Source organism: Molossus molossus, unplaced genomic scaffold (assembly GCF_014108415.1).
Source record: "Molossus molossus isolate mMolMol1 unplaced genomic scaffold, mMolMol1.p scaffold_m16_p_20, whole genome shotgun sequence".
In the NCBI taxonomy this organism is placed as follows: Eukaryota; Metazoa; Chordata; class Mammalia; order Chiroptera; family Molossidae; genus Molossus; species Molossus molossus.
The window spans coordinates 46,048,775-46,061,260 of NW_023425356.1; the positions used below are offsets into that span (position 1 = coordinate 46,048,775).

General features: G+C 51.4%; 1 protein-coding gene across 3 annotated transcripts in view; it reads left to right on the plus strand.

Moving 5' to 3' along the window:
• The first annotated feature begins 214 nt into the window (after window positions 1–214).
• LOC118637516 (protein transport protein Sec16B-like) overlaps window positions 215–12,486 on the plus strand; it is a 33,979-nt gene continuing 21,707 nt past the window's right edge. For all 3 annotated transcript variants that reach the window (XM_036273012.1, XM_036273011.1, XM_036273013.1), the window contains exons 1-10: window positions 215–510; window positions 1,845–1,957; window positions 2,730–2,850; window positions 3,595–3,703; window positions 5,117–5,261; window positions 5,850–6,001; window positions 6,315–6,376; window positions 7,710–7,845; window positions 8,256–8,486; window positions 11,180–11,277. In XM_036273012.1, the coding sequence (XP_036128905.1) occupies window positions 215–510; window positions 1,845–1,957; window positions 2,730–2,850; window positions 3,595–3,703; window positions 5,117–5,261; window positions 5,850–6,001; window positions 6,315–6,376; window positions 7,710–7,845; window positions 8,256–8,486; window positions 11,180–11,277 (1,463 nt within the window). The remainder of the gene's footprint in view (window positions 511–1,844; window positions 1,958–2,729; window positions 2,851–3,594; window positions 3,704–5,116; window positions 5,262–5,849; window positions 6,002–6,314; window positions 6,377–7,709; window positions 7,846–8,255; window positions 8,487–11,179; window positions 11,278–12,486) is intronic.

The following is a 12,486-nucleotide window of genomic DNA, read 5'->3' on the forward strand; positions in this document are numbered from 1 at the left end:
CCCCCGATATTTCTGTATCGGTGCCCATGTGGTTTGTTTGAAATAGAAGATACTCAGGGCCATACGTGCTTTTCACACAGAACCGAATGAACCATCATGTTTGGATATAAACCTAAAATAATGAGAAGGTTTCTGGTCTTTTTGTTTTGTCTGCAGGAAGATAAAGTAGCTACACAACTGACTCAAAACAAGAGAGAAATTCAGAAGGTGGGGGATGGAGCCCTGGGTTCCCCAGCAGGCGCCGCAGCCCCGGGGCAGGCCCCCAGCACCGTCACAGGGCCCAGACCGAGACCGCCGGAGAGAAGGCTACCATCGGCCGGTCCCCCACTCTCGGCACAATGGAGAGAGGTTCCGTCCATGGCAAGACATCCACGGGAGCCCCCAGCCACAGAAGGACCCCAGGGCAGACCACCAGCAGCCTCATTACGTGCCCAGGCCTGGGGAGTGGCACCAGCCCGTGTCCGGGGTTGACTACTACGAAGGGGCTTATCCCAGTCACTTGTACCCAAGGTATGGTTTCGGAGCTTGGAAGGGACCCAGCTCTCCCGAGCGTTTATGAACGGCGTGTGCTTTTCCTTCTTCCTCTTTCCTTTTATTTCTCCTTTTTTTTTTTTCTTTTTCCTTCTCCACCCTACTACATTGATTTAGCTAGACCCTTTTCTCTCCCAAATTGGATTTTGGTGACTGAAAAGAATATTTCCCCCTTCTGTGCACCCTGGTGGGGCTTCTTAAAGAAGCCATCAGAATGTGGTTGGGCGTTGGGGGCGGGGGAGAGGGCAGACCGAATGGAAGAAGGGTGAGATTTGAGGAGCAGATGGAACCCTCTTATTCTGGGATTGCAAGAGGCAGTACATGTATGTGGATGATGCGGAAGCTCTGCCTGTGGACCCTACGAAGACATCCTCATCGTCTCTGGACCACTCTGGCCCAGGGTCAGCATGACACCAACCGCACCAGGAGAAGTCCTGGTCCCCAGAACGGCGCCGAGAGTGTGACGGGCATCCGGAAAAAATACGCATCGAATGAACGGGTGGGAACTTGAAAGGGAAACCGGCCTCGGAGAAAGCCGATACAAGCTTGCAGGCTCCAGGTTCAGACAGAGGCCTCCGTGAGGCCACTCTCGGTTGGAGAGTCAGAACTCCCGCTCCTGGGTTCTGAGCGGGAGCCCTGGACTCAGCATTTGACGGAATGTCGGGAGCCCTCTGTGCTCACTTTCGCTTTTCCAGGTGGGGTGAAATTCACCCGCCTACAGACGCAGGGTTGAAATGACGACAGATATTTAAAACGATTTGGCCCCTATGAAATGCTAAATAATGATTAATTGATGAAAATACTACAACCCGACATGCCTTTCCCCCGTCTTTCTGTACTGTCGCGTTCTCAAAGGAAGGTGTGTTAAGGTCAGAGGCAGTGAAAGCAGTGAGATTTGAGACAGTCCAACCTGACTTCGCCATCTCGTTTCCATCAGTAATGTGCGTGGGAGGGACAACAGCACGTGGGATACATCCACAGTCGTCTCAGGAAGGGTTTCCAAGATAATTACCCTGTGTGGTTGGATGTAGGTACTTGAAGAGTAAGAGGGACCGTTGGGAAGGAGAAGGAGACACTTGGCTATGGTTTTGCTATAACAATCCCAGCTTTGTTCTGAAACTAAGATCTTACTCCTGCTCTGAATCCAGATGTTCTGTTTATAGGACCTAGAATGAACTGTGACTGTAAAGCAGATTCTAGCCTGAGGGTCACCATTCCGTCCTCTGAAGTTACTTAGTTTGTTCTGTCCTCCATTAGGTTCTCTCTTTACCACACTCATCCTTGAACAGCTGCCCATCTTTGTGATATTTTAGGCCAGGCACCGAGGATCCGTATCAGAGGTACCGTTCTCCAGCTCTCAGGGAAGACTACGCTTACGGGAGTTACTACTACTATGGACACCCACAGCAGCAACCGGAGGAGAGAGGTATGGACTACCCTCCCACGAGCTGCTGGCATGGAGCGGCCGGTCTGATAGACAGGGCAGAGGCCAAGGGAACGGTGCCCGGGGCCTCACCTTGGCATCCTCCTCTGCTGGGGAGAAAGAACTCCCTCCCCTGCTCACTTCCTTCTTGGCCAGAGGGTCACAGTCAGGACGCTCCTGCTTGAGGTCTCGAGGAGAAGAGGAAAGAGCAGTCCTTTTTCTCTGTGCATGTAGATGAAAGCATCGACATGATCGATATATTGCTCACATTGTTGATAGTTTGTACTTCGTCCACCGTTTTTCTTCTACTTCTCATTATGGCCACGATGATAGTCTCTGACCAAGTATCAGTGATGTCATCAAGTGTGTGTCTGGGCTCTAAGGAGTCAGACCATCATTCATCCTGAGGGTGCAGACATGCACCAGTAGGGGTGTATGCCCTATGCAGTAGCAAGGCTTTAGGTACTGATCATGGCTGCTAGCAAAGAGAAATCGGTTCCAACATTGACCACACACACACACACACACACACACGATTCACACTGTCGTGCAATAGCATTGAGCCATGCTCATTGGTTCAGGGAGGACTCAGGGGCATCTCATGGACTTGCATCATTAGCCCTCACGTATCAGTTGTGTCCAGTGTGGCCCATGTGTTTTTGTACCTCGCGTGGTCCAGTGACAGCGTCACAGCTTGCGAGAGTCTTTCCGAACGTTCAGGAGCAGGAAGTGACCTGCTTTATTTTTATTTTTATTTTTTTTTCTGAGGGTGCAGTGCCAAGGCAAGCGAGTCCTTATATCTGGCACGAAGATTATCGAGATCAAAAGTACCCCGCTGAACATCACCGTGAAAACCAGAACAGTCCGTTTGGAGTGAACAGCGAGACCCAGTTCCAGTGAGTGTGGAAGGAAAGGCCAGCTCAGCGTGGTGCAGCCAAACCCAGAGGCTGTTAGGAAACTCTCGCTGCATCTGGGGCTGGCTTTCATCTCCAGAAACCTGCCCGCTCCTGTTGGGGGTGTGGAGTTTTGTTCCTGGGGATAAGGCGTAACCCGGGGTGGCCCAGGCCAGCGGGTACAGGAGCCCTGGGAGGATTCGTCACTCTGAGACAGCAGACCCGGGCTAGTCTGAGTCCGGCTGCTGAGGCCCATCCTAAAGGAAGGTCTCGTTCCACGTTGGCCTCAGAACCCATGTGGCCTTGCAAAAGTTCTCATGACTCGGTCCCGCCTGGGGCTGGGATGCTTGTCCCCTGCCCACTCCTGCACCTGAGAATGGGACATCCTTTGGGAAAAGGTGAGCTGAGGATGGACATGGCCTTCTGTAGGAGCACCTGTCCGTGTGCCCTTAGGCCTGGCGCCTTTACCCTGGAACCAGCTATCCGACTGCGCTGATTTAAGCCGCTCCAGGCTGCCAGGCTGCAGGGACCACCCTTCTCTGCAGGGTTCAGGGCAGCCTCTAGTAACTGCCCCGGGGAACCCAAGGGCCCCCACGTTCCTGGTATTCACAGATTGAGGTGGCGAATATAAGGACAGTGCTCCTCCCTGTGGCACCTGACGCCTGTCACACTGCGGCAGAGCAGCCTCCAGCAGGGCCGCTCAGCCTGGCTGGCTTGCCCGGGCCTCACCTGCTCCTGTCATTGCAGATCTCAAAGTGGGAACCCTCACAGAGACAGCCCTGCCGCTAGCTCTGGGCAGGAGGGGCCTGGGGACGTGTTTCCGGAGAGTCTGCTCACTGGGGCCCAGAAGAAGAAGGTGACCTGAACCGCCGGGGGCTGGTGGCTGTGATGTTCCCTGCAACCGACATTGTCAGCAGTGGCAGGGCAGGCCCTTGGGGGCCTCTGGGGCCAGCAGACCTCCTGGCGGAGCCTCACTCACCCGCCTCCTTCCCCGCCTTCCCGGTTCACTCCTAAGGGCCTGGCACCCTGATCCGGCCCTTTTGCATTTTTGTCAAATTGGCTGAATCAGGAGATGTCACCCAAGTCACTCTGAGGGGCTGGGAAGGAGGACAGGCTGCCACCAGGACCGCAGTGGACGAGCAGTTTGGTTCACTCGGTCATGGGAAGTTGCTGGAACCTTCTAGTTCAGGTCTGAAAAACAGAGCTTGAAACCCATCTTGACTTTTTCACAGACTCTCCCTGTCTTCTAAAGTCTTACTATATATCTCGCCTGGGCCGTACAATGGGGCTCTTAACATTTTTTTTTTTTAATCATCCTCACTCGAGGACATTTTTCCATTTTTTGTTCAGGTAGAGTGGGAGGGAGAGAGAGGAACAGAGAGAGAGAGAAACATCGACGTGAAAGGGACACATCGAGTGGCTGCCACCCGCACAACCAACCAGGGCCGGGGACAAACTGCAACTGATGTATGTGCCCTTAGCGGGAACTGAACCCGGGTCTCTCCGGACCGCAGGCTGATGCTCTAACCGCTGAGCCAAACCGGCCAGGGCTTAACATTTTTAAAATAAACGTTTACTTGAAAAAATTTTACATTTATGGAAAAGATGCAAAGGCACTCTGGAGACAACCTCATAGTTTTTGACGGTTTCGTATACATTTTGTTTTCCTGATTGGATTTGTAGATTTTTGAAAACCGTTTCTTCTGTACGCCTAAAGCTCAACAGGCAGGGCACGCACTATTCTGACAGCAGCTGCCCGTGTACAGCATGTTACTGTGTACAAAGAGCTTTTGCATCCAAAGTATTATTTGTATCCCCCAGGAGGTAAGTTCCAGGAATTTCTTGTATGCCTGTATCCCCAGGGAAAGCACACTGCCTGGGGCATAGTAGGTGCTCATTAAATGGTGGGCAAACGAATGCATGATTAAGTACTTGAACTATGCAGGGCAGATAGGAGTACCTATATTACAGACGAGGATGCCCAGCTCAGAGAGCCTCAGTCACTTGTCACTAGGTCATAGCAGCTCCGTACTGACACAGCTGGATTGGAATCCAGGCCTCCTGGCCCCTGCACTCTTAACACTGGGCCCTATGCATCCTTTAGCAAACACCTGTCAATTGAATTATCCATCCTTTTCCTTGTAACACATCCACGCTCACTGTATTTATTCAAAAGCTTGGATTTTGTGGCTCCGAAGGAACACTCGGGGGGACCATCTCTCTGACACTGCTCTGACTCTTCCTGTGTGTCTTCATATTTCATGTCCAGCCATCACTGCCCAACGAGTCCAACCTTCTCCAGCAGCACGAGTCCGGTCTCAGCTCCAGTGGCTACGAGCTCAGCCAGTACATGGCAGACGCCCCTGCGCTGTATGACCCCATGGCTTCGGCAGCTTGGAGTCCAATTCAGGCTGGTGGGTACTGACGTGAGCAAAGGAGCTGGCTGAGTGAGACGGGAAGAGGGCTGCGTGGCCCTCTCGGGAAGACACTGTTACCCCAGTTTTCAAGAGTGGGTCATTGTTCGCCTCTTTTGCTTACAAGTTGGCTCCGACTCCCGCCTTTTCTCTTGTACCAGAGATTGCATCATAGCTGGTTCTCGGAAGGGAACCCTCCCCCTAGCCACCACCAGGTCTCCTGCGGGTTTCGAGGTGGCAGGTGAAGGAAGAGGACTGGGTCAGTTTGGTAGGGCAGAGGCAGGCCGCAGGCGTACTGGCTTAGTCTGAATGTGGCGGACTCGTCAACAGCCCCAGCCCTCACCATCACCGAGAGTCTCGTGCTTTGTCACCATTTGACCGGCCTTCACATCCTTGCGTTATATTCTGACGTGCTCTCAGGGGCTTGAATCTGCTGCTATTTCTGTAGCCCACCCAGAATCTTATCTGGGTCCCAGGTGGGATTTGACAGAAATGTGTGTGTGTGTGTGTGTGTGTGTGTGGCATTTTCTAAGTGAAGAAAAGCTGTGGCAGTCGTGCTAACACTGTCCACCTGTGTCTGTTGGTCAGAGGCTGTCTCTGCAGCTGGTCCCAAGGCACCCATGAAGTTCTATGTCCCCCACGTGCCTGTGAGTTTCGGGCCAGGTGGTCAGCTGGTGTGTGTGTGTCCCAGCTCTCCCTGTGACGGCCAAACGGCCCTTGTTGAACTGCACAGCATGGAGGTGAGCAAGTGTCTGTGTCCTGGGGATGCACCCTCTTCCCTGTGCCTGAGTCTGGGCAGCTCCAGGAATGGGGGGCTCTTGTGGGGAACTGAGCTGTGCCCCCTGTGTGAAGGAATGGGGGGGGGTTCTTCTCTGAAAGAAGCGATGATCCACTTATGTTTTCCCTGAGATGCTACTGGTTCAATTTCAGCCCCTGGAGAGCTCCTTTTGTTCTTTCTCGTAAAGCACTGAGCTGCACTTGGGGACCATGGCACAACCCAAGGGGGCATTGGGTGGACACTGTCTTGACGAGCAAATCTGATTTTTGTTCCAGGTTATTCTTAACGATTCGGAGGAACAAGAAGAGATGAGAGCTTTCTCAGGACCCCTGATCAGGTAAATTACCATAGGAGCAACTGCATAAGGGCTTTCGAAACCTATAAGGTCTTCCTGCCCAGAATAGGATTGTGGGAGGATTTGTTCTTGGCTCCTTTGAAAGAAAATGTCTATCCCTGTTGGAGTAGACTGTTCTGTGCTACCAGACAGAGCCAAATGTGGCCCGAGCCTTTTTGACAAGCAGTTCAATAGTTGAACAGCAGAAAGAAAAAATAATGTGAAGGTTGAAAAATCTGAAATTAGTTCCGTTTTGCAGAGGCGACATGTAGGGGGTTTTCGTTCCATGTACGTAGTAGACATTAGTGGGGTCGGGCATTGCTGGCAAGTCCTAGACAAGTGGGTCATAGTGGGAGAAAGTCTTGCCTTTTTCTGGAGAGAGAGCATGGTCGGTGTGAGTTCCTGGATGGTGTGCAAGTCTGCCCTCTGCAGGATTGAGCTAGAACTGCGTTTCAATGCCTGGTGGAGTTCTGGCTGGTGTCTGAGGACCTGGGTCCCAGCCCCAGGCATCCTACTAACTAGAAATATCATGGCAGACAGGTCAGTTAACCCTCTCTAGCCTTAGTTTTCCCTTTAAGAAATGATGTAACACAGGCTGTGCCTACTCCAGGAAGAGGCTGTGTTACGCAAGTGAGGTTAATGCACGTGGAAGCCCTTTAAATAGCAGCACCATTATTAAACGTGTTCCTATCCTGGATCCCCCCCTCCAAGAAATTCCCCATCTAGTATTTTGACAGTTCTTTCCAGTAAAAATGACTGTGTCTGTTTCTTACACTGAGGAATACAGATTTGGGTAGAGCCTGAGCTGGATATTTTGGACACTGGTCCCAAAGGGGCATTGATTTTATTGAATGGTCTCAAGCAAATAATACTGCCTGTTTATTGAATACTTGATATATGCTACACAATTAGCTAATTCCTTTTTTTTTTTTGGTAGGGAGGTAGATTTTTAAAATTATCCTTATTTTAGGGGAAAAGCTGAGGCTCAGAGGAGATAAGAGAGTGTATAAGCTGAGATGTGGCAAGCGAGAGTTAAACCCAGGGTTGTCTGACTCCAAAGTCTGTGCTCTTGCCTGCTACCCTAGGCAATCATTTCAGGTCTCGGGCCTCAGTCTCTTCATCTGTAAAATGGAGGGAGTGTACGTGAGAATCTGTGAAGTCCCTTCCTGTCCCGCAAGCAAATAACTACCCTGTAGCTACAGACCCATTACCCTGTCCCAGTCCGGTCCTGGGTCGTTGGGCCCAGCCAGGGGCCTCGCATTGTGGGAGGAGCCCCAGGTCCTGCACGGGTTAGAGTCCGGCCACTCACCCTTCGCTCCCTGAAACCTCTCCGTAGGGAAGACATTCACAAGGTGGATATCATGACGTTTTGCCAGCAGAAAGCAGCTCAGAGCCGCAAATCGGAGACACCAGGGAGCCGAGACTCAGCTCTACTGTGGCAGCTGTTGGTTCTGCTGTGTCGGCAGAATGGAGTGAGTGTCACCTCTGTGACGGGTGGGCAGGAGCGGGCGGAGCGAAATGTCAGCCTTCCTGGGACAAGTAAGATTTGGCTAATGGCATAATGATAAAAGGCAGCACGTGGCCCCCCTGTTTGCTCAGACATCAATGCCAGATCGCCAACACTGCCCTTCCCCTGCCCTTCCCCACTGGCCTGGTTGTTGTGAAGTTGTTGGGTTACTGCACCAGCCAGATCACACACCTATGACAGTGTGGGTGGTCCTGGCCGACCCTGTGGCACCTGAGTCTGAGATACAGCAATCCAGTGCTGGCCTCCCCATGAAGAAGGCAGGCCCTTCTGGGCCTAATTCTTCAACCTGGGCCGCGCCCCCGTGAGGATGAAGAGGGTTCTTCCTCCCTCAGGGTGACCCTCCTTGCCTTGCAGTCCATGGTGGGGTCCGACATTGCGGAGCTGTTGATGCAAGACTGCAAGAAGCTGGAGAAGTACAAGAGGCAGCCGCCTGTGGCCAACCTCATCAACCTGACCGACGACGACTGGCCAGTGCTCAGCTCCGGGACCCCCAACCTGCTCACCGGGGAGATTCCCCCCAGCATGGAGACGCCCGCGCAGATCGTGGAGAAATTCACCAAACTGCTCTACTACGGAAGGAAGAAGGCAAGTGCGCCCCCATCAGGCGTGTTTTAGAAAAGTAACCACTGGCGACCCCCACCACTCAGCCCTCCCCCCGGTTAGATGAGGAGTATATACTCATGTTATAGCACTTGAGTTCAGGAAGGTGCAAAGGAGAAACTAAAAGCACCCACAGTCCTAGCATTAAAAGATAACATCTGTTAACATTTTGATATATTTATTTCTAGCATTCTTCTATGCATACATAGTCAAAATCAAGTTAAATCTTATACAACTCTTTCTTTTCTTTTCTTTTTTTAAAGATTATGTGGTGAAATACTCCCATGAAATTAAAATGCTCTATTTAAACAATGGTTGGACAGTATTCCATCATCTGAGGGCGTCACATTCTATGTAAGCAGCGCATTGTTGACTGTGCCGACTACGTGGGCTGCCTGCGGTTTTGTTGCACGTTATAAATGATACAGTTTGAACACCTTGTCAAACAAAACTTGGGTGGATTTTTAGTATTTTTTTTAGGTTAGATTTCTAGAAGTGAAATGACTAGGTGGAAGGGCATACACTTTTTAAAAGCTCTTCACATATACACCAAATTAGTTTCCAGAAAGTTTGTTTACAAGCTAGACCCTGACCAGCTATATTGAAGGAGTGCCTGCCAATACTGAACACTTTTTTTTTTTTTACAAAATTTTTTCCTCCTTTTAAAAATTGATTTTAGAGAGGAAGGGAGAGGGAGAGAGAGATAGAAACATCCATGAGAGAGAACATTGATTGGCCACCTCCTGCATGCCCCCCACTGGGGATCAGGCCCATAACCTGGGCATGTGCCCTGACCGGGAATTGAACCAGCGACCTCTTGGTGCATGGGTCAGTGCTCAACCACTGAGCCACACCAGCCAGGCCAATACTAAACACTTCAATTCAGCTGATCAAGTGATGTCTTGTTTAACTTTTTGATATGTAAATTAGACAACTTTATTTTTATATTAACTTTTTAAATTGATGTCTATTTGACACATAAGACATTTAAAGTGTACATTATGATGATCTGGTGTATGTGTACATTATGAATGGGTCCCCCCATCTATTAATTAACAAATCTATCGCCTCATATTTTTATGCTGTTTGATTTTGAAGTTGAACTCCCATTTCACAATTCTTTTTTTTTTTTTCATCCTCACATGAGGACATTTTTCCATTTTTTGTGGGAGGGAGATTGAGTGGGAGGGAGAGAGAGGGAGAGAGAGAGAAACATTGATGTGAAAGGGACACATCGAGTGGCCGCCTCCCACATGACCAACCAGGGCCGGGGACAAACTGCACCTGAAGTACGTGCCCTTAGCGGGAACCGAACCCGGGTCTCTCGACGCTCTAACCGCTGAGCCAAATCGGCCAGGGCGACACAAGTCTTCAATTACCTTAAATATTTAAATGTATGATTACAATCAAGTTGATTTAAAAAATCCAAAAGATAAAAATGGATATAATGGAGAAATGGTACCCTCACACCCAGCTGCTTAATTTCTGCCTGAAATATCCGGAGATATATTATGCCTATATGTTGATTTCCTTCTTTTTAAATAGCATACTGTTTCCTATTCTTCACCTTCTGTTTTCCATTTAACAAAATGTCGTGGCAAATATTTTCTGTCGAAGGACAGACAGCACACATTTCAGGCTCGCAAGGACCCAGCCGTTGTGCTTTCCCGCGGAAGCTGCCCGAGGACTGTGCCCAGGGAAACTCAGCGGGCGGGGGCGTTCGGATCACATAGAATTGCCATGTGTAGTGAAATATTATTCTCTGTTTGAGTCCCCCCAACTCCTTTAAAGAAAATGTAAAAACTCTTCTTAGCTTCTGAGTTGAACTTGTCCTTCAGGACACATTTTGTCGACCCCCTGCATCATTGTGTCTGATGGCCGCACAGGTCTCTACAGATAAATGATAATTAATGAAGCCCTTACAGATTGACATTCAGATTATGTCCCTGCTGTTATAAACAATGCCGCTACGACTAACCCTTGTCATTGTGCCCTGGGTGAGACAATGCATGTGTGAGAAAGTTCTAGCAGTAGGGTGTTGGGTCAAAGGGCAGATGGTCTGATTTCGGTAGATGGTAACACCTTGCCTTGTTAGAGGTGGTACCGGTTTCCCCTGCTGCAGTGCATGAGGTGGTTGACCCTGGGCATGTGGATGAACCCATGGGTACGGAGGGCAACTGTGCCATCTCGCTCCTGGTATTTTGGGACTCAGCCCTCGGGGAGAGGTGCTGCTCTCATTGCTGGTGCTCAGGCTCAGAGCAGTATCATGTAACTGCGGCTTGTGCTAGGCGACCCGGAAGCTGTGTCTGGGGGAAGCTGTGTTTGGGGGAAGCTGTGTTTGGGGGAAGCTGTGTCTGGGGGAAGCTGTGTCTGGGGGAAGCTGTGTCTGGGGGAAGCTGTGTCTGGGGGAAGCTGTGTCTGGGGGAAGCTGTGTCTGGGGGAAGCTGTGTCTGGGGGAAGCTGTGTCTGGGGGAAGCTGTGTTTGGGGGAGCGGATGAAATCGCACACTGGAATTTGACCAAGTGGAGGCTGGAGAAAGGGGCGGCACAGAACACGAGCTGGTGGAAGTCCACTCCACGTGTGAGGCTCTGTCCCTGCGGAAGCCCCACCTGCGCAGGGCCAGTGGCACCCGGCACGGAGCGGGGGAGGGGACACTGAATGTGATGCTTTGTTTTCAGGAAGCCTTGGAGTGGGCCATGAAGAACCATCTGTGGGGCCACGCTTTGTTCCTGTCCAGCAAGATGGACCCGAGGACCTACAACTGGGTCATGAGCGGGTGAGCTGGGGCCTTGCAATGGAGACCACTGGAGCAGAGAGGCATCCCCCAAATGTGTGTGTGGGGCAGCGGGGAGAAGTGTAAGATGCGTGGAGAAGCCCCACGCTCCAGGCATCTTTCCAGTTTCCCTTTTCCGAGCCAGATGTATCCTTTCTCTTATCCAGCCTCTTATGATCTAGACACAGACACTTTCTTTCCACCTGCGAAGCTGAATAGAACATTTTAGTAACATTTCCCAGAGTCAGGGTTTCCAAAAAAGTAAGTGGGTTCTACCTCGTGGGAGCCTTCTTTCTTTGGGAGGAGCGGTTCTAGGCAGCTCCATCAGAGGGGGATAGGAATGGTCACTTATGGGGAACTGACTGGACCTGCGGACCGAGCGTCAGTGCACGCCTCCTGCTCAGTCTTGCGGTGGAGACGTGGGTGCTGAGAAGGTAGGGATGTGGGGTAGCACCGTGAGCGGTGGCAGGAAAGGGGTTTATGGGACTGGGAATTAGATCCCAAGTCTGCATCCAGGGCAGTGGGGGTTGATGAGGCTGAAGGGGTATGTTTAGTCGGAAACCATGCTGGCACACCAAGATCCGGGTGCCAGGTGGACCAGGACAAACGCCCAAAGCAGGATGAGATGGGGTGCAGGTGAGCACACAGCCAGGAGTTACGAATGAGGCAGATGGACCAGCAAAGGAGAATCAGGATGCGCTGGAGGCAGTAGGTGGAGGGCTGCTGGTGAGGGTCTCTGAGTAAGTCCTTTAGGCTGCGTTAGCATCCATGGGACAGATGTGGGGCAGGGGCGGGCGGGGAGGGGGCCTCCCAAGGAAGCAGGCTTGGGTCAGACAGTTAGAAGGATGATACCTCACGATGCTCATCTTGTGACGTTGCTCAAAGCTGTGAAGCTGCCCCCTTAGCTCCACTTGTACTTAAACTGGCCTGTGTCCTGTGAGCAGAGTTGGCCAAGATGATGGACACGCTGCTCCAAGTTCAGTCTGTGAGGCTAATGCTGCCGTGCCTCCGGGGAGCTGGTTCTTCCCGAGGCCTCCGAGGGGTCTCTTCATCACGCTAACCCTCAGGCTCCCCGGGGCTGGTGCCACCACTGTGCACCTCGTTCCGTTCAGGGACTGGCGTGGCCAAGGGCGCCAGAGCCTCATTGGGACACGTGCCCCCAGCCTGCGAGGCAAGGGCACCGTGAAGTAACAGGCGGGGTTCAGGATGATT